This window comes from Phaseolus vulgaris, chromosome 8 (assembly GCF_000499845.2).
Source record: "Phaseolus vulgaris cultivar G19833 chromosome 8, P. vulgaris v2.0, whole genome shotgun sequence".
Classification (NCBI taxonomy): Eukaryota; Viridiplantae; Streptophyta; class Magnoliopsida; order Fabales; family Fabaceae; genus Phaseolus; species Phaseolus vulgaris.
The window spans coordinates 62,243,113-62,265,421 of NC_023752.2; the positions used below are offsets into that span (position 1 = coordinate 62,243,113).

The following is a 22,309-nucleotide window of genomic DNA, read 5'->3' on the forward strand; positions in this document are numbered from 1 at the left end:
TTTGTGGTTTTTACCAGAATTCAACTTTTGAGGTTCTTATTTTAGTCTATCATGTTAATGAACTAATTAACATGGAAACAAATTGATGACATGTTCCTGGGATACATGAGCTGAAACTTCTCAAATATTGCTCTCAATGAGGAAAAATTACATGGAGTATTGTCTCAAAAAATCTTCATATGACACATGGTCAAAAATTATTATTAAGAAGTGGAGTTTAAACCTAACTCAACTTCATAAATCGGGCTCTCCTCACGTCGAGGCCATCAACTCGTGTGTGGAAATATATGTTATGGGTGGTCCGTTAACTGTCCGATAGTGTGACATGATAGGTCCAACAAACTCTCGTTAGGATAAACTTTAAATGACTTTGATACCATGTTAAGAAGTGGACTTTAAACCTAATTCAACTTTGTAAAATCGATTTATAAGATGAGGTTTGCACCCAGTTATAAAGAATGAAATATCATAATCTCTAATCGAGGTGAAATCTCCGAGAATTATCAACTGTTTTTCCTAAGTTAAAAGATTATATTATTTATCATATAGAAATTGGTCAAATCCATGAGAAATAGATACATGGGTTGGATTCTATTAGATAACTTAATAAACACACTCTTCTTAGGCTGCAACTCTCTTTCCCCTCTTATTCACACGCACACATGTTGAAGTCAGCCTTTCCATTCAAAGAGTGACCACATGGTCCCACGTTGAATACCTCACACGTCCCATGTGCTGTCTGAAAGAGACTTTGCAAGAATTGAAAACTCTTTGTGAAGCACATATAAGAAGTTGGGAATGAAAGTCTGTGTATCTTAATCACACGCACATGTATCTTACTACTCTGAAAAAGTGAAAGATAACATGTATAACAGATAGATCAGAAGATTTCAAATAAGAACAAGGAACTTGCAGATTCACTTCTATTTTATAAGATTCTTTCTTGAACGACTTTTTGGCATTTCTAGGAAGAGTATGACAGAAAATAATTGAGGAGCAAGAGCTTGTGGTATTAGGTGATAAAATAAAACAAGAAATACATGAAAAGAATAGGAGAATAACATTTTCTAAGTACATTAGAATATCCACAGACACAAAAAGTACATTAAAATGAAGTTGCAAGAATGTTTAGAATTATTATTTTATAATACATGAATTCGATCAAGGGAAAAAGAAAATTGGGGCATGATTTGATATAAAGTATGTATTCTCATCAAAATACTATTTTCCTGATTTTCCCTGACATGTCAGGTATTGCATTGTAAAACAATTAATTTGATATAATAAGTATACTATACATATCTATTGTTTTTTTTTAATATATGGGTTTGGGTCTAATCTCTTTATTTTTTTATATTTTTTTTCATGTGATGACAAATGATTATTATTACTTGAGATCTCAGTCAGCTGAAATGGCACATCACTTTACATTGTAGATTGATGTGTTACATTGTGTAGTTCGTCAGATTAATATTTTCCATTTTTTATACTCTCATAATTGCAATCAAATGAAGTTTTCTTCCATATGAGACTAAACATAGCCTTTAACTTCACTCCATAGTCCCTATTATTTGGCATCATATGTCAATGAACTCACCACTCAAAATTCACTACTTCACCTCTCACTACCTTCATGATATGGAACTTGCAATTTAACTAGGTCAAAAGAGCTCCATTCTAGCAATATATTTTAAAAGAGTGTTGATACTTTCATTCTTAAACCCTAAATTCTAAATGTTGTTTTTACTTTTGTGTCACAATATTTTTCCATTTTAAAGAACCCTGGTAAGCTATTTAGTTATTCGTATTATGGTTTTGTTTGGTTACATTAATAAATCAACCGTTATCAAGTGTCGCATTGAACTACTAATTACCTTAGAGTTAGAAAGACCTTATTGCGAATTCTAGATATTTTAATTTCTATTTACTTTCATTTATAAGATGAACTGCAAAGTTTTATTTTATGGTTCATGTTGATGGTCAAGATCATTTGATCAACAAAAACTGATTAAGAACTATAGCAACAAATTGAAGTCACATATATTTGCTATGTCAAAACTAAAGAATATTTTGGCCCATATAAATTAAGTTTTTTTTTAGCAAAACTTAAAGTTGACTTGTTTCCATGCAATTCCCTGTAATTATGTACCAGACTTTCCACAATAATTGTCGCAAATTTTATGGTTTAAGAATAGTTTTATGCATATTTGAGAGACCTTACTTAAGAGGGAATAATTACTTATTTTTCATAAGCTCTCTCATGAAAAAATAAATAAGAGATTATTCTTTTAAGGATTAAGTATAACAAAAAATTGATTTATCCAAACTTTAAACTATCCAAGTGTATGATGAAAATAATTGGAATAAATTTTTCTGTTAATTTTTTTCAAAAATTGTTTGTTCAAAATTTATTATTATTTTAATTACACATTAATGACCATTGTAACTACTTTCAATGAATTGATAAAGTAAAATCACAAATTTAATCAATTATATATACAAAAGAACTGTTTCAATCATTCTCATACTATAAGCACTTGTCTGGATGGTAACAAAAACCAATTTCATGACAGAAAACATATTTAACTCTTATTTTAAATAAGTTAATCCAAACACAATTTTTAAAATTAGTTCTAGTGCTGCTAGTGAAGAATTCTGGGAACAGTACGTTTGCACCCAACTAGTCCTTTAAGTCTCCACTCTCCATCGCTTTATGAAATAATTCAACACATGCAATTGTATAATTAATGGCACTCATTCTGCTCTAGAAAATCCATAATTCAAGTTGATGGATGAGTGTTATGGATAGACATGTTGATAATCTTTCTAGCACGCATCACCCATTTTTCTGGATCATATCAAATCAGCACCATATATACAAGAATTGACAGAGTGGACTACAAGTACCACCTTCTCAGTGGTGCCTCCTGCTTTATCTCAGCCTCAACATGAAAAAGTAGCTTCAATGTACCCAGACAAGTGTGGCCTTGTGTTCAGATGCTACATGCCTTTAGCAAATTGAAGCAAAGAACTACAAGTTTTATTGCCACAGCATTAAGAGCCAAAGGAGGCTTCAACCCCACCACCATATTACTATACACTTGAAGAAACATGTATGGAGCCCACCAATGAATTTCCTGATTGCTATGTTGGATGTTCCAGTTGTGCACTATGGAGAATTCTGGTCCTGCATGTCTAGTTTCTTTAGCATGAAGTTAATGACATTCCAGTCAAAACCACGGTACTGAAGCCACCGAACAATTCTTGATTTTCTTGTCTCCTTGGGTACATTCTGACCTCTGAACCACTGCTTTGAGACTTGAGTATAAAGATGATCCAAGGAATGTTTTGACAAGCCAATAACTGACTTGTGATCTTCAGTGCAATTATTGTCCTCAAAGACCACTTCCACTGCCTTCTCAGCATCAGCTTGACTAACTCCCTTCTTGAACAGTGCCTGCCACAACAGTTGCAGTCCATTACACAAAAGCACTTCCATTGGATAATAATGGCAGAGCAGGTATATGGCTAGTGAGTATTGAAGGCTTGCGTGATGAAAGGTTTGTGTGCCTTGGCCCACAACAAGTGAAGAACCTTTAAGCAAGCACTGCTTTGGTGCATCCAAAGTGTGTTTGGAGCATCTAAACTAAAGGGAAATTATGAGAAGAGAAGATTGAAGTAGCTAAGCAATAGAAGAAGTTATTGGATCAGATAATTTACAAAAGAAAAGAGTTGGGTTGGGTCACGCATTTGTTGAACAATTCGTTATGAAAAATAAACTAAACCACGACACAAGTAAAGAAGAATTAAACTACAAAACTTTGTAGGGAAAAATCAAAATACAGATTACATACACAAGCTAAATTTTCAGATACAGATAATTACATATACTAGAAAATGATATTTCACATTTGCATTCTCATAGTAATTGTGGAATGCAAAAAGTAAGTGCACACAGCTCTGCTGAAGTAGCAAGGTGCTGTCACAATGCACTACATCTATCCCTCCTAATTCTATGTTCTAGAGTTAAGATGATGATAAATTTTAGCAGGCAGAGTGTAAGCATACCACTAACACAATTATTTCCTCTTATGCACTGCAACATAATTAATAACAAAACATGGGGAAGTGTAGATCAAGAATAGAAAAATGCATGACCGAACAGGCTGTGTAGAATAACTTACTTGTTTGATCCGCCTTGGTCCCCAACTTGATGAAGACCATCTTGACTGAGAAAATGTTTCAGCATACAACCTATCATTGATCAACCCTCTGATACAAAACAAGGTTAATTAAACTAAGCACCCTAATAAATAAACAAAAGTATAAAATGCCAGCAAACTAACTTTACAAATTACTTAAAAAAAGCATATTTTGAAAATTACTGCACAATATTGTATTAATATGCCAAAAATGGGTATATGCAAGCTTTTGAAAAAATTGAGATAAATGTACCCCACAAGCTATTCTGAATAGAATAGAATTACTTTATCTGCATATATAAACTAATAATATAAAACTCATTCTAGAATATATTCTACTTTAAAAAAAATTCAGAGTTTGTATCCTTCCAAGAGCAAGAAGAATTAAATGGAAAAATAAAACTTTACTAGGTAACTTCATTTTAAAACTGTGGATCTGTTGTTTATTTGTCATTTTCAAATGCATATTTATTTGAAGCTTTACACCCTATCAAACAACTACATCCTAAAATGAAAAAAAAGAAAATTAGAAATTTCAATTCCCCAATTAATCTCCATGATTTATTTGCCAATAAAACCTTCATAGCAAACCGCATCTTAATGTTAATCGTCACTCTTCTTTATTCTAAGAATCTAAGGGCGAGGAAAAAATTTCAGTGGGTGGATTGCCAAGAAGTAATCGCCCTTTACCACAAGTGACCAGGTAAAATAATAATGTCTAGTAAAAGCCTTAGATAATTTTCCTTTTCATTCTATAATATCAGCAATCTTACATCATTTCCTTTTGATTATATGTTGTTTTGAACACAAAATAAGTTAGTCCAATTTTCATACTTAAAGCAGTAAACGACCATGCTTCCAATTATTATAAGATGGGACACTCAAATTCTCAAAACACATTCTTCCTCAGCATCCAGTTATCTAACCATTTCCTTCATGGAGACCCCATGACTGAATTAATAGTTGGCTAAAGCTGCATTCAAAGTCAGCCCTATGATAGCAATTTAGATCCAAAACTGCATAGATCTATTTTTTAGAACAGAAATCAAATAAAATATATTAATCTCTTTGTCGTAACTGGACGAAAACTTGATGGAAACCAAATTTAGAAAGTGTTTGTCTGAAAGCATGTAAATCTCCAAGTAAGAAGCGTTTAAAATTGGCTAAGAAACAACAGCTCCACAGATTTTATGTTGTAAATTACGTACCTTCTCTGGAACTTGTTTATCACTGCATCCACTGCATTAGGAGAGAATCTCTTTCCAAGCAATTTCTTTCTCAATTCAAGTGCTGTGAGTGCCCTACGGAACAGAGACAAGTATGCTTAAAAGAAAATACTGCATTTTAAATTTGCACGCTGTACTTTTCAGAAGAGAAGATATATTAGTTAGCTAATTATTACAAAAATTCTTCTTTGTTAACAACTGGTAGGCAAATACATCTCCAGGAATTCATTGTTAATGACACTATGCTAAAATATTTCCAAAGGGTTCACACTGAGTAAAAGTTAAATGAAAGTTTTGTCAACACGGATGTTAAAATTTTGATTGGATTACATTAAATGGGAAAATATTATATGATTGATTACATCAAATAGAAAAATATCTTAACAAATGTTTCTCATTATTAATTATTGACTTTGTTCTTTGTTATTCTATCTCTTCTTCATTATAAATAAAAATACTCATGTACACAACACACAATTACAAGCAATCCTTTCAATATGATATCAAAGTGGTACCATCCCTCGTGACTTATTTTGTCACTAATTCATGGTTAGGCCATGACTTCTTCGCTAGATGGATCAGCTTTGACTTTGTCAGTCAAACTTTTTCAAGTAAACAATACCGGCTGCAACATTTTTCATCTCCAAGCATTTTTTTCTCTCTAGCAACCATTGTGCAATCCAAGCACTTATGGTCCTACTTAGTAATAGTTGTGTCTTTCGAGCACTTTTTCTTTTTGGAAGCCATTGCACACTCCGTTCATTTTTGCTCTCCAACAATCTCTATGGCCTCCGAGCATTTTTGCTCTTCTGGCAGCCTAACATCCTCTGACTTATAACTGAACCACTCGACTGGAGCCACCATTCTGTAACAACCACTACACTTCCTGACTCATAACCAATTGGCACCATGTACCACTAGCTCCTTGGCGTGTCATCTTCACACACCTGCACCAAATTGATGCATGAAGCTTTGTCAACTCGAGCAACCAACTAACTCACATATACACTAAGTCTCTCAAAGGGTCTCCTGTCGTGTTGATAAAATTTATAACAAACTTGACTAGTATACTAGCATGGCAAAAATTGTTTTTTCTTGCACTTAAAAATGAATAAGCATTATGCTCGCCCATACTTGGTTCAGAAACTCCTCAATTTGTTTGACTATATAGTTCATACATAGCTAGTCAAGCATTGAATAAATTAAATTTTCAAGAAAATCAAAAGGGGAACAACAAACCTAGCTGCAAGAAATTTAACAGCAGATTCCTCAACATCACTAATAAATTTGTCAATTTGTATCAAATCCTGGTCACCCAAGTCTCCTCCTTGATTGATTGTCAACTCTGCTACCTCTTCAATTTGATCGAAAGAACCTAAAATCCACAAATTACAACGCTCAGAATCCTCCATTATAACAAATTGATATAAAAATGCCACAAGACGAGAGTTAAAACAGGTTAAAGCAAGATATCAAATGCAATTCCTATAGTGACAAAAAACAAATAAATTGTGAATCTAGAAGCTTTATAAACCACCCGCAATGTTAACAGTATAATATAAGAAGATCTTATTAGACCCAGGAGAAAATTAGCTTTAGTTAACCATGAGGACCAACACTGCTTCTCCTTCTTTTAAATTAATAATCATCATTTTCTGTAAGCAGCTTACTTGTTCAATTTATCAATTACGAAATCACAAAGTAGCCTCAGAAGCGTGAACAACCTCTTTCATTGTTTGTTTTCATAACAAGCTGAGATTAATCAGTACCACAATATAATAAATTGTATCACCACACCTAAAACTATGTCACCAATCCCATGCCAGGCATAAAATTTAATTCGAAGGCTTTAAATTACAAACCTTTAATTCCCCTGCATCCTTCATAGTGAAGCCCAACTAACTACTAAACAATGAACTAAAACCATATCATATTAGATAGACGTTAACCTTGTTCACTGTCATCAAAGAATAAGTCAGGGCAAATTTCACTCGGATCTTGAGAAATTTCACAATGGGCAATTGTTGCATGCACGTCTTTTCCACCATTTATCTTGAGCACATTAACATGGGGAAAACTACAATATCCCCGGCTTTTCACTGGCAGAGCAGTTTCAGGTAGTTTCACCCTGTACAATGTACAGGCAATGTACCTAACAGAAACAGAAGAACTGAAATCTCTGCACTTCAAGCACGAAATCTGTGGCTTCCAAATGGTCCTATTTTGTTAATACCAAAACAAAAAAGATTAGAACAATGACCAAAAATATTTCAGAATCAACCTATAGTCCCTGCTGAAAACTGAACTTCTAACTTCAATCCAACACAGTGCCACCAATTGGGCAGCTAAATTAGAACTCCATTACTCATTTACTCTCAAAAGGGTTAATCTTTCTGTCATTTTGTTTCAGTGTGAAACAGGGGTAGCAACATTTAACTTAGGAGCAGAAAACGAGATAATGAAGTTACCGGGAAATTGAAAAACTGCGAGAAGGAAGCTGGCACGAGATTTTGAACACCATTTTTCCCGCGAGACTTGCCATGTTCATTCGCCTGAAGTTTGTGTCTATCAACCAAGTTCAAGGGTTTTATTTTCAGTTTTCATCACTGCGTACTTTCTCCATTTTATTTTTTTTGGTTCGAAATTTAGTTTCTGGGTCAATCGGGCTCATATTTGGGCCGGTCTGGATTAGCACCATGGTCCATGGACAAATTCTTCCTGCACCTCAATATTTTCCTCCTCCACCCCACATTTACGAAAATATCAATCAAAATTATCCCCATATTCTATTGACGTTTTTATTTATTTTTTAATATAGAATCTGAAGATTTTTTAGATTATAAAATCTGAAGGGTAATATTTGTAATTTTTTTTTTGCATTTCAGAATGTAAAATTTGTATTCTGGATTATATTTCGTACTGTGTAATTTGGAATGAAAATTTTATATTCTAAACTGTGTAATCTAAAATACAATTTTTCCTGAAATGCAACAATTGTATTATGAATGGTATAATTCTTAATAATTTTTTTAAAAAAAATTAAGAATAAATTTAAAATTAAATTATATAAAAAATATTAAAATAATAGTATTAAAAATTGTAATATAATTATATAAAAATGTGAGTTATAAACGTATAAAACCATACTTTTAGGTACTTCATTCTTACAAGAAGACAAGAGTAAGAATTTGAGTATACTTTTCTCTATTTTCAATATAAAAACCTATACTTATTTTTTTCTTGGGACAAGTATTAAATTTGTATTTTATTTTCATTCCCATAAGGTAATGGGTGTGTTCGTGTTTATATTTTCAAGTCATATATATGAAGGAGCTCAAAGAAAGAAAAACAAGAAAGGGGAAAGACATAATGTTGTGAACAAGTCTATGTGAAATGCTTGTAAAGAAAGTCTATGAAAGCAACACTTTTACTTTGCTACAAGAAAGGAAAGGAAGGGAAATAGTTTTTGGAAAACACAATGAATCAATCTCAAGCAGTTCTCCAAGCATACAGAAAGTGGCAAAATCCTGTGGAGGATGAATTCTCCTCTAGCAGTTCATCTGTGCTGCTATCCCCAGTTCTTTCTGGGCATTCTGTGCTAATAGGATCACTACTAGTTTCCAAAAAGCCTGGCTTGAAAACAAAGAATGCAGGGCCTGGACCAAGGTCATTTGTAAAAAGCCAATCATGCACATCCCAAAAGATTTGCACTGGCAAATTGTTCACCATCACTATTTCATTCCCTCTGAATCTCCAATGCAAGTTCATTATTCTGCTGGTCAACATACCATCTATGATAATCCACATTTCTGGATCATCAGGGCCAGAAAGGGAAGTCTCAATCACAACATCATGTTCTGTCTTACCATCTTCCAGAATGGCTCTGGTACAAAACATCTTCTTCCCATACACATTGTCTCTCTTGCATACCAAGGTAGCCTCTTCTGGGGATGGTTTTGATTTGGTTCTTACCAAAGCATCATTCTCCAAATCTCCCAACAACAAAAGCACCTCTTTCTTGTAAACCAAGGCAATGTAATAGCCTGAGTTAGGCTGTGGACTTGTAGAGAATTTTGCATGTCGAAGATCCCAGTAAATGTCTACTCTTGCACCTGCTATTTCAAAGGACCTGAGACCCTTTTTCCCCCAAGACTGCCCTGATTCCAAATCAATCTTGCAGGAGAATTTGTTTTCTTCCAATGTGTTATCCACGCTCATGGCAAGGAAATGATCTGTGGGGTCCTTGCACCATGAAACTGTTACACTTCGCAATGATTCTCCTACTTTGGTTTGATAAACAAAGGTGACAGAATTCTGAGGGGCATCTCCTTCTGTGATTTTATCATCCTTGCCTGTTTTCTTCCTGGATGATGGTTCTTGCACGGTTAACATCACAGATTTCACAGGAGAATTAGGCATTGACCATATAATCTGCACAATTCTGGATTGAGCCTGCAAATTTCTGTGATTTTCTAATTTTGTTGCAGGACTGATAATTGACCCTCTTAGGTCTCCAATGGTCAGAGAGAATTATGATTGGTAAATCCATCATAGATGCTTCTAACAATGCAACAACAATCTCGCATCATCTTAATTTCACCCCTTGTATATTCAAAACCTGAACAGCTTCAAGGGGGTTCTTAATCAGTGGGGTTTTCTTTTCTGTTGAATTCTTAATCAAAGGTTGAACGCTAAATGAACTGCAATGTTAGGAAATTATGTGCAATAGTTGTAATGATCTGAAATACGTGAAAATTAAGACATGATTTGAGGAACAAAATCTAGGCTAAGGTTGTCAATGAGGTGTCAAGAACAGAATATCCTTTTTTTTGCTGTTATCTATTAATAGACTAATTTCTCACAAATTGAAAGATAGAAACAAGATGCACTTCTAACTTTAACCCTACTAGAGCCGCTTTCTGCAATATTTTCAACCTAATTAATTTTAGTAAATGTCACGTTTGGAAAAAACCAGCAAAGGAAGGAGCTGGTCAAATGTTATCAGGGACTAATTTAAATATAGGGTGCTCTGAGAAAATCACTTAAATTTATTATAAAAATAAGAAACGATTCATTATCAACTATCATATTGGAAATCTATATAGCATAGACACAGACATGAATACGATCCGGACACAAAAATATGTATTGACAATAAAGATTTATATGCACAAATATATTTTAATTTTTTTTAGTAGAGAGATGTTTTTTATAGCTAGTTTAAAAGGATTTGTTCATTTATTTTTATAATCATAATAAAATTTTATACAATAAATTTAAATTTTTAGAAATTAATGTAAATATTTTTTTAATTATACACTTTCATCGATATGTGTGTCTGACACAGCCACGTCATTTAAGAGACGTGTCTGAAACTCATAGTTCGACACTCATTTTAAAACTTTATAAAAAAATCACTTTGTTAATTCTCCATTTTATCACCATTAAGTACACATGTAGCGTTCTATAGAGATCATAATTCGTTAATTCCAAGGTAGAGGATAAATATAATTTGACTGATAATGTGCAACGAAAGACTAAATAAAAAAATTACAGTAAAAAACATATACAACCAAGTACAATTGTAATAATTGTACAAGGTTTTCAATATTTTTCTTTAGTTCCTCCGTTACTTTTGTTGAATTTGTAATGGGGAGCTGAATGCATAAAATGCAGTAAAGATACCTTATCCATGTAGCAGCATGACACCTCAAGATATCAGAAGTATGTTGACATACAAAAAATTAAATTACAAAAGAGCTGCATAACATGAAAACAGAGGAAGGTCAACAAAATTATGTGAACCAGCACTCCAACATGCACATCAATAGTTGTCACTGTACAAAAATAAATAAAAAATTATCAAATTTTAATCAGAAATCCTCAAGATAAAACAGAAAACTTTCCACGTGGAGTAGATCGACTCCTTCTAAATTCAGGCAATGTAATGTTGGTGCCTTCCTTAAGATTGCGTCCTGAACCATGTTGAAATATTTTATTTTCAACTTTGCTGGACAATAATGGTTCAGCTGCTTGGACTATTCCTCTGCAAAAGACAAAATGGCTCATCTATCAATCAGGCTATGATTCTATGAATAATGTTATTTTCAATAAGAAGACACAAAGAAATGAGTATAGTTTTTTAATGATCCTTACCTTGATCCAATGTTCTGAAAATTCCTAGAGATGTTATGGTTTATCTTTTTAAGATTAACACCGTGGACTGCAGACTCCATTAGGCTTATATCATTTTCTGGCTCACAATAATTGCTCTTTCGAGGTGCTTCCACGATCATATCACGGCCAATTTCCATGTCAGAAATAGGTATCATCATATCAGGCCTTTGAATCCTAAAGGGAAACTGTTGATGAGGCTTAACCTTGGCCTTGTTTTTCCTAGTTCCACCTTGTCTTACCACACCAAGAGCAGCTTGCTTGAGTTGTTCCTCTTCATGTTCTTGATTAACTTTTCGGGAGTTTATCTTCTGGAGGTTGTTGAAGAGAGTTTCATTAGTGCGATCTTGCTTCACTGACTCCTGTGAATGCAGATTCACCCTTGAGTTATTGTCTATAGAGGAGGGCATTGGCATTGTGACAAGAGATTTATTTACTAGTACTCTAGATGGAAGAAGATGCTTTAATATTGGTTGATTTTCTGCTGTGTCACTTCGGACCTTGCTTTTAATGACTGACCCTCTACCAGAGGATATTGATCTCCTCCTTACTGGAGGAGATGGTGATCTACTTTTCCCTGAGCTCACTAATTTTTCTTCTGCCAGAATGGACATTTTTGGCATTGACTCCTTTTCTGTATGAGTTGAGGGAAATCTTGACCTTCTTTGCTTACCCGAAGAACAAGTTTTAGCCTGAAATTATAATTTCAGGTTTAGAGACTACAAATTACACTTTAGTGTAACACAATTTTCTAATATATGTTCACACAAATTTATATTAAAGTTTTTGTCAGCATGCAATAACCTCAGAACTTCTATCGTCCATGTGTCTTTGATAGTTTTCAGGCTTCATGCTGTCACTGGTACCATTTTTGGGCAAACGGAAAGGTGAAACAGCTCTTGGTGCTTTCTGAGATTCTGTAGGATTTCGTGCATTCCCAGATTTCCATTGCTGTAGTTCAGTTTCCTTCCTCTCCAATGCTGATTTCATATTTGATATCTATAAAATGTTCAAACTATTAAAACATTGGCCAAGAAAAACTGAAAACCGCTCAAGTTATGCAGAAAACCAAACCTCTTCCTTTAGCTCCCGAATTTCTCCAGTTTCTTTATTAGATTGAGCAGCCCCAAGTTCAATGGTCGCAACCCTCTCTGCAAACTTAAGTGTGCTAATTGTCTCTCCAAGAGCATTAAGCTCAGGATTTATATGAACAAACATCAAAGTTTTTGCATGACCACCTATGGATATGGAGAGAAAAAAATCAAAGCATAAGTTAAGTTGTTATATACGGAAATGCAAAATAGAAAACCACTATGGCTTTATAAATACATTAATAATATCAATATTAATCAACCCATCTCAACCCTTTTCCCAACTCCACGACAACAAACTCAAGCAACAGAGTGAAAAAAAACTGTACTAGAAAAATATAGTGGTTGAAGGTCAAAAACGAAAAAAAAAACAACTCTTAATGTTGATCTAACTAATTATAATGTGGAATTTGTACAAAGAAAAAAGGTAAATCTCTTCTCTATTGAAGTGAGCTTGTTACCTAATGAATCTTGTAGAACTTGTGTGAGCTTGCTATTTCTGTAAGGAATATGTTGACTCTTCTGGGCCAAAGCAGCAATAACATCCCCAAGTGCAGAAAGAGATTTATTTATATGCTGAGCCTCCTTTAGTCTCTCGCCAACAGCCTCGGACTTGTCCACTCTCTCACTTCCAGCCAAATCCACAAGATGGAGACAACCCTTAAGAATAGAGTTAGACTCTAAGTCCCTCCCTCTGACATGAACTGTCAATACACTGCATATGGATGCAAAAGAAATATGCTTAAGTAAAATATATTTTATGGTTAGAGTTCTTAATACTGTTAACTTCTACTTTTCTGTTTATTACGTAGAAATCTGCTTATTTTGCTTCCCTAATTGTATATAAACACTCATGATACCATATGTAATACACAAGCCTTTCTTAATCAATTTCTAGCATATTATTGCATTTCTGATTGCTACTTTCTGTCAAGAGTAGCCATCTATTTTCATGAAGAACTATTACCTATGAGAACGGCTGCTTCGCTCATTTAGAGCTGTAGCACCAACAGCACGATTCCTCTGACCAACTTTCATTAAATCAAGAACATCCTGTGTGCAATTAACCGGAACTAAAGATGCATCCGGCACATTAAGCCCATTCAATTGAGAGTTGTTTCGTATATCCAATGTATGTCTTGTCAAGGAAATGAACAAGAAAAATTAAATCATATTTTTTTTCTTTTGGAATTTGTAAAAAGTTTTGATATGCAGAGGAGAAAAATGGTTAATATAAATACAGCAAGTATGGCTTGAAGGATATCTTCTGTTAGAGCCGTCGCTGACTAGTAAATCTCTCACTTGCTCATTGTATATTTCAATCATCTGGACGCCAACTTCATATTTTATGGCATCTGCTCTTTCCTTTGAAATATGAAATAAGTCACGCAAAGCCCTGTAGTTTACACCCCATGTCTCTTCAGTCATCAGATCAGGACCACTCTATCCAAGCAGTAAAACACACATGTATAAGAAACAAGACAATATTAGAATGATTTTATGACATTGCAGTATCACACAACCAGTTTCTTTGAGCTTTTAGTAACATTCAGGTCGTTTTAAAAAATTTAGTTGTCTCCTTTGTGAGAAGAAACATCTCGAAACCAAGATTGATAGAATTTTATACCATGGCAAAACATATGATATACTCTTCATTTTAAGTATTCATTATATGTTTTACAACTACTTACTACTAGACATGAAAAGAAAGTCACCAATTTCAGTACAAAACCATAACAATCCTGTTATTTCTTATGAGGCATCCAATAAAATCAAAGAATTTAGGATGAGGAAAGCACTCCAATTTGAATGAATGCATAAAATTGTGATAGATTGCTTAATTTCTGTGTATAATGTTATGTTACCATTGTGTAGGTTTTTCCTGACCCAGTCTGTCCATATGCAAAGATGCATACATTATATCCATCTAAGGCGGACCTAACCAATGGTTGAGTGTCAGCGTATATTTGTTCTGCACATTACAAAGAAAATAATCATAAAAGCTTCTTGAGAAGATATAAATTTCAAAAAAGATTATTTATTTATTTGTAACAAGTGCATTACATTATGATATCATGGTATATTATCACATTACATCTTTTTTATCACTCTTCGTTACATAACCAAGTCTCCATTGTCTAAAATAAGCCCATTATTATTTTTCAAATCTTTACACTACATTTTACATAGTCGTTTAGGAATAATCATGTAGAACAAAGTATTTGCTGGCCCTATACATTTTCTAATAATGTCAAAAAATTAAAATACCTTGGGTGGCACTTGTTGCAAACACCTTATTGAATGAAAATACCCTTCTAGCATCTTTTCCTTGCTTAAGGGGATTCATAATCATTATGTTTCCATTTTCTCCTATATAATCTACAGTAGATTGTCCATTTGGTTGCCCTGGCAAGAAGGGCCTCACTCTACAGTAGACCCTAATGGCTCCTGTAAGTCAGCAAATCTGTTTAGTATATAAATCATGCGAGTAGATCCTTGAAAAAGTGTACTGGATTCTTGTGTACCTTTGAGGTCTTGTACTTGATTGTAAAGAAAACGATTCTCCTCCAAAACTTGATGATACGAAGAGGAGGCCTCTTCAAGGCTCCTTATATGATTCTCTAAGAAGCAGATAGAACTCAACTCAGCATTATGAAAGAATATTACATTAGAAGATTTTAAACACATCAAAGGATATTTCTTTTGAAAATAGAAGTCTTCAGATTATTTACCAAGCCTGTTCAATTCTTGGTCCCACTTCGATTGAAGTTGTTTGAGCTCCAATTTTATCTCTTCATAGAAGTACCTCAGTCCCTAGACCAGTAAAAAAACATCATTACAGAGAATGATGATAGTCTAAGATCGCATGATAAATCGTCTAAAGCAGTGCATTAGATTTTCCACTTTTATACCTCAAGCTCTTTTTGCTGGGCATCAATTATTTCAGCATGCTTGGCGCAATATTTGTCATTGCGCTGATTACTGTCGCGTTTTCCACCGCAAGTGCATAGTTTAGAGCTTTCATTTGATGCCAAACTACGTCTTTGATTCGGATATAATGTGATAGCGTCCACAAATTCTCTCTTAGAGAGGCAACCAGTATCACCTTTCAATATTTTCTTGAGGAAATGTCCAAGCTGCAGAGAGTTGTTATATTTTAGGTAACTTTTCAAACAACAGAAACGTCACAGCAAGAGAAAACAGATGCATTAAATTCAGAAGTACCTGAGTGCCTTGAGAATCAAGCAATGCAGAAAAATCCCTGATAACCTTCCTGAGCAAAGAATCTATTACCTGCACAAAATTTCACCCAGTCACAAATAAGATTGCTGATCGCACGAATCAAATGAATCTTCATACATAAATTTAATTTCTCACAACATATTCCAAACAACAATCAAAATTTCCAGACTTAAAAATTACACCTCATAGGGAAGGATCTTACCTACCATTGCATTCAACGGTAGATCATCAACCTCATCAGCTTCTTTGAGGTAAGCCAGGAGAAGCTTGAGTCCAAACTGATCAAAAAAGGAAGTCAAAGCATTAGCAGCTTTGGTTTCTTCAATGGATACCTCTCCAGACAGATGAAGAAACTGTGATGACTCAGACTCGTCAACACTTTCAGTGCCGAGTATGTTGGAAGGAGACCATTTGGGGAAGGAAGTAATCCTGACAGTTCCACCATATCTCCACACACCAACTCCACCCGACAGCTTCCATTCATAATACCCTTTCAAACACAGAATGCAGTCCACAACTTTGCTCGACGAACCCCCCTACAAAAACACATTAAACCCTTAAAAAGATGCTCATGTTTTTACATAACAGAATAAATAAACAATTTGTAACTCTACGAATCCAAACGGGCATTACTAAAATTGAAATAAAGAAGACAGGTTCCATTTTTATTCATAAAAGAATTATGTTTCTGTCTATCATATATGGCCTGTTTGGAGGAAATTTCTCCATAAGATCTTCTTGGAGAGAAAAATAAAATCAGCTTTTCTATAAAATGAAATTAGATTATGCATGAATAAAAAATCAGATTTGGAGAAGTTAATTGTACAAACTACCTTATGGAAAAGTTAATCTCAACTTATGGAGGAACTGATTCAATTTTTTTCTTCTAAAAGTGTTTATGGAAAAGTTTCTCCAAACAAGCCCAGTAGCTCTATTGAATTTTGATAACTTCACTGACTTAATACTTCACAAATACTCATAAGCGAGGTACCCAAGAGTAAAAGATATGAATTGCTGAAGCATATCAAAGTAATAGTATTTTGTGACCCAACCCCATAAAAACAGTACAGAAAAGGTAGCATCTTTAAACGTGAAAGGGGTGAGGGTCATGATCATGGTCACCTTTTCCAAATCAGAAGCTTCGAATGTCAAAAGCTTCATGTTGGTGACGGCCTCCAGAAAGTTTCGCATGTTCTCGAAATACTGAATTGCGGACTGGGCGGGTCCCTCGGAAGACGGAAGGGCGAGGTTGTCGACCACCGCATTGTCGACAACCTTGACGACGGCGCCGGGGTTGACTCTGTTGAGGACGTTGCAGAGAATGAGACCGTTCCTCAGTGCGAGGCAGAATTCCTCTTCGGAGGGTTCTTTGGAGAGAGATGAAGATGCGCCATTGTCCATTTGGGCAAGCCATTCTGCTGCTTCGTATCTCCTTGAAGCTGTTCCCACTCACCATGTCACAACACACAAACAACCAGTATTTGAACAAGACAAAGAAATGGCGGGAAATCCCTATACGACAACGTTTTACAGTTCATGTCATGCATATGGCGCGAAATCCCTATACGACATCGTTTTATGCTTCATGACATGCATAATTTCCTTTTTTATTTTATTTTACAATCATCGTTTACCCCAAAAAAATATTTTTTTTTTCACAATTTAAAACTAATTTATTTAAATTTATGAAAAAAGTATTTATTTTATTATTTGCGGAAAAGTTTATCTAAACAAATTCTAAGTTTGTAACTAGAATTATATCATTTTTCGGTAAATATTTATAGAAAAAGATAAATAAAATCATATAAATTTCTTTCTAAGCTAATTTATAAAAAAATTGTGAAGATAACTTTTCCAAAATTAGATTTTTAACTTATACTTAACATGGTCTTATAGAAGTTTATTTCACATTTGTTTTTATTTGTGATGATGATTTGTTGCTGAAACACAATATTTTTGTAACCTATCGTAAATAAATAATAATAAATTTAAATATATATATATACTTTTTTTTATTAAATTCTAAAAAATATTTTGTTATTCATAGCAAGAGTAAACATGTTAAAAAAAATCTCATTAACTAATAGCAGACACTCATTAACTAGGAATAATGCTTCTATATATTGACAGAAAAAAGTTTCCCTTTATTTTATTTTATTTTCATTTCCTTTGTGTTTGTTTCTTACTTTTTCTTTTCTCTTCTACCCACTGCATTATTACTTCAACTTATTGATTTGGTTAAGAAAAGAGGGAGAAAATAAATGGTAAAAGAACAAAGAGAAAAAGGTTAGATTCTTAGTATTATTAACTTAACGTGTCTATTTTCTTCTGATTCAGAAAAACACATGCTGTTTCATACTCTCTAAATGGCTTTTACTGTTATGCTTTTGACTGAGTTATGTTTACTTCAATTACAAGCACTGGAGTTAAAGTTAAAGCAATCTAGCCATGATTATTGCAGCATTGTTGCATTAAATGCCACCAAAATCATGCTGTTTTCCTTTTGAAATGAAGCCTTATTACTGGTTTAAGTCAAAGAATAATAATACACTGTAAAGTAAGTAACAACTTAAGACCATTATTTGAATGACATAAAAGTAGTTGTAAAATAAGGTTGTAAATTTAAACATTCTTCATTAAACCTACATTAACCAGGGAAAAATTAAAATATCCCATGAATATAATAGATTTTTGTGTTCCTTAAGTTATGAGAGGTCCAACAAAGTCGGACACACGTATCGGACACGATATTCGTAAGTAAGATACTGGTAGAATATGTATCGGTGAAGTGTCTAATTTAAAAAATACTTGTTGAATTTATGATAAGTTTAGTACGGTTCTAACACAAATTTAAAAGACAAAATACATTAATTTTCTAAAAATTTAAATTTTTATTATGATTACAAAAATAAATAACAAATTATTTTGAATCAGTCATGAGAAACATCTTTCTGTTAAAAAAAATTGAAACATACTTATACATATAAATCTTTATTATTAGTTTATATAGTTTATAATTATATAATATATAAATATGTGTTTATGTATTTATATTATACGTAAATTCGTGTTCGTCTCGTATCAAATATGTTTATAAGAACATGGTTGAAATCAGAAAAAAAATGAATGAGAATGCTAAAGGCCCACGCCACCAGTGAATGCTAGTGAGTTGGGGGAGTGATCCCATTTCACAACAACACATCCCAGGCAATTCATAATGCGATTCATAATTTTGTGCTCCACCATCTTTTCATGTGTCCTCTCTATCCCTTTCTTTTTCTTTTCCAGCCTCACTCTGTTTAATTTCTCTAATCTAATTCTAATTATTACTTTCTCTCTTTCTCACAATCCCCTTTTTTTCCCCTTTTCTTAAACAGAGCAACAAGGTGCAACTTATAATTTAGTGCACAGAATGGAAAAGAAATTGTAAGAAACAAATCATAAACGTTAAGAAAAACCAATGGGGTTAAAAAAAAGCAAAACTTTTTCTGTGACTATAAAGAAACATTATTCTGAGACCACAAAACTTTGTTCTTTATTTTAGGGTACATTTTTAAATGCATGAAATATGAATCATAGTAAAAGAAAAAGCATGGGGTAGAGATAGTTATTTAAGCTCAAATAATGAAACTTTTCCCAGAAATATGCCTGAACTCAAGCAACAAGCATGTTTCATTATTCTATGAATTTATTTTTTAAAGTATTGTTAACAACTTCAAAACACAGAGATAGTATCAGAGTTCAGGCACTGTTTCTAGTTTCAATCAGCTTTGAATCAGAGTTCCCACTTCCCAGTTTTGGTTAAATCTTGAGGAACAACAACCTTAAAAACAACATTTTCTTAAGCTCTCGAAGATGTGATGAAACATTTTTGGTGACAATTAGAACAGTGCTAATGTGCAATGACATAACCATAGTAAGATAAAAGCTGATACCTGCTTCCTCTGCTTTCCTCTGAGCCAATTCATGATCGTTGATGCTCTCCTCCGCCATCACGGTGTATGAAGCCTCATTGTTGTTACAAACTGAACCTGAACTTTTCAAATTCAATCCTCTCTTAAGAGGAGATGCGAAAATCGAGTGTGCTAAAGGTTCCTGTGGCATGTTTCTCTGCAACACCAACAATTGCAGAAATGCTTCAATGCAGCTCCTAATATAGCAGTATCGGTTAAAACTCGATCAAGTCACACATTCATTGGAAACGGTGCTTGAATGATGCATAAAGAGAAAAGCATTCTTGTGTTCCAATTAGTTTCTGTGATTCGTCATATCTAAGAACAAAAATTTCAAAGTGTTCGAATCGAAAAAGGCTATTTCATACATATAAAACAGAGGTAACCACCTGGGAAGTAAAGCTTTGTTCTTGATACGGAAAAGGGTGTTTGGATCTGACCCAGAAGCGCGTTTGGAAGGAGAAGCAGAGTTCTCGTGGATTTGATGAATGAAAAACGAGCGTTCGAAGAGGGTTTGTATTAAATGTTTGGTTCAATGGGAGGGAGAGTTTGAACTGAGTTCTTCAGAGACAACTTTAAAAAACAAACCACCTTGAATTTTGAACGTTGGTGTATCCGTCACTGTTGTGTCCTTCGGGGTTCACGGCGTCTTAACGGCGCCTCTAGTCCTGTCTGACGTGGCAACTGTTGTCCTCGGTGGGACCCACCGAACGGCACGTTTCGCCCTGAGTGACGTCGTACCAACATGGTTTGTGCCTTCAGAAACTTTTATTTGTTCAAGTTTTTCATGACTTTCAGGTATCTTAATTTTGAAATTAATGGAACTTTTTATATATCTTTAAGAAAATTTGGTGTTTTATATATTTTTTTAAAAATTTGAACCATTTTTTATCATTTTTAAAGGGTTATAATTTGATAACTATACACAAATTTTTTATTGTCACCAACTAAGTTTCGGACACTCCTATTAAATAATGTCTTTGTTTCTGTATCAGATAAATTTATCGGATATGTGACACGTATCAATTTCAATTAAAAAATATTTGTTGGATTTTTTACAATTTTAATATAATTTTAAAAAAGAGAAATACATTAATTTTCTAAAAACTCAAATTCAATGTAAAGTTTACAAAAATAAGGAACAAATCTTTTTTAACAGAAATATCTTTATGTTAACAAAAAATGAAACATATTTATTCCCATAAATCTTTATTATTAATTTATATAATTATATAATATATAAATCTATGTTTCTGTATATTTTAGATATTATACGTATCTCTGTGTCCGTGTGAGTGTTTGTATTACATAAGTCACCAAAAATTGATTACTTTTAAAAAAATAATTTAAATGTTTTTTTAGTATATTTATTTAACTTTTACAATTTTTCTGTTATGAAGAAAATATTTCTAATTTGATCAAAAAAGCATTTTGTAATACAATTTTCATTGTAAACATTTAAAAAAATTACATTTATAATTATGAAAAAAATCATTATTGTCTTTCGTGTTAAGATATTGCGTAATGTCATTTCAATTTACAACGGAAATTCAATTACAAAATATAAAAAATTTGGATATTTGAAAAAATAAATATCTTAAAAGAATTAATTAAAAATGTTCAAAATTCTTAAAACTTAACTGAGGATAAAATATGAATATTTAAAATTCCTATAACAAATATATAATTAAATTTTAAAATGACTCATACAATTTATTTTAATTAATAATTAAAATTATGTAGTCAGAGATACAGAATAACTGACGCTTGTCAACATCATAGAAGTGGTTGATGGTATTTAAAACCAATAATTAGAGTATTATGGATAAAACTATATTAAAATAATATTGTTACAAAATGGATAATGTACTGAATGATAAAATTTATAAGGTCAAAATATCCAAAATTCGTTTTTCTTCTTTCTCAGAGCTTTTAACTTTAAATTCATTGAAATAATATCATTAAAATTAATCACTATATAAAAATATTTTCATCGTAATATTATCTTTAAAAAATGTTTTATTGATTAAAAAATACAGTATATATATATATAGAACTAGGTTCTCTAGATTCCAATAAAAGAAAATTAGATTTAAATATTTATAATTTTGTCTGACCAAATTTAGTGTCTAAAAATAGTTACAGAAAAATGATGGGTGGGACCCAGTGTTTGACAGAGGAATAAAGGCATGTGATAAATCTATGAAGGCATGTTAGATTTTGAAATGCGAACATCAGAGCCAAAATCTTCCAAAATTCAAACCTCTTTCCGAACGTTGACTACCCAATTTAAATATTCCACATCTTTATATTTTATCTCACCTTTATTCCATTTTATTTTATATTACAAAATAATAATTTATTCTACTTTCTCATTTTTTTAAATTCTCTTCCTTATAAATTAACTAAATTTTGAATTC

The 22,309-nt window shown here is 33.0% G+C and overlaps 3 protein-coding genes across 5 annotated transcripts; all 3 read right to left on the minus strand.

Moving 5' to 3' along the window:
- Positions 1–2,562: 2,562 nt before the first annotated feature.
- Positions 2,563–8,035, minus strand: LOC137825544 (uncharacterized). Its single transcript, XM_068631237.1, has 6 exons — positions 7,897–8,035; positions 7,378–7,646; positions 6,668–6,803; positions 5,411–5,503; positions 4,185–4,272; positions 2,563–3,457 (listed from the first exon to the last, which is right to left on the minus strand). The coding sequence occupies exons 1-6, from the start codon at positions 7,974–7,976 to the stop codon at positions 3,170–3,172; spliced, it is 954 nt and encodes a 317-aa protein (XP_068487338.1). The 5' UTR covers positions 7,977–8,035; the 3' UTR covers positions 2,563–3,169.
- A 774-nt stretch (positions 8,036–8,809) lies between these two features.
- On the minus strand, positions 8,810–10,186 carry LOC137825546 (uncharacterized). Its single transcript, XM_068631238.1, has one exon. The coding sequence runs from the start codon at positions 9,845–9,847 to the stop codon at positions 8,918–8,920; it is 930 nt and encodes a 309-aa protein (XP_068487339.1). The 5' UTR covers positions 9,848–10,186; the 3' UTR covers positions 8,810–8,917.
- A 958-nt stretch (positions 10,187–11,144) lies between these two features.
- Positions 11,145–20,483, minus strand: LOC137825543 (kinesin-like protein KIN-14F). Of its 3 annotated transcripts, XM_068631236.1 has the most exons (18): positions 20,279–20,460; positions 19,872–20,046; positions 17,059–17,375; positions 16,143–16,472; positions 15,919–15,987; positions 15,606–15,830; positions 15,426–15,507; positions 15,219–15,314; positions 14,962–15,141; positions 14,559–14,665; positions 13,958–14,136; positions 13,661–13,825; positions 13,155–13,408; positions 12,677–12,840; positions 12,407–12,601; positions 12,103–12,294; positions 11,585–11,964; positions 11,145–11,474 (listed from the first exon to the last, which is right to left on the minus strand). In XM_068631236.1, exons 2-18 carry the CDS (start codon positions 20,038–20,040, stop codon positions 11,312–11,314), a joined length of 3,267 nt encoding a protein of 1,088 aa, XP_068487337.1. In that variant the 5' UTR covers positions 20,041–20,046; positions 20,279–20,460; the 3' UTR covers positions 11,145–11,311. The 3 variants fall into 3 exon arrangements, with proteins under 3 accessions (XP_068487337.1, XP_068487335.1, XP_068487336.1); XM_068631234.1 differs by having other exon boundaries at positions 11,585–12,294; positions 20,279–20,483; XM_068631235.1 differs by having other exon boundaries at positions 11,585–12,294; positions 19,872–20,086; positions 20,279–20,435.
- Between the last annotated feature and the right edge of the window lie 1,826 nt (positions 20,484–22,309).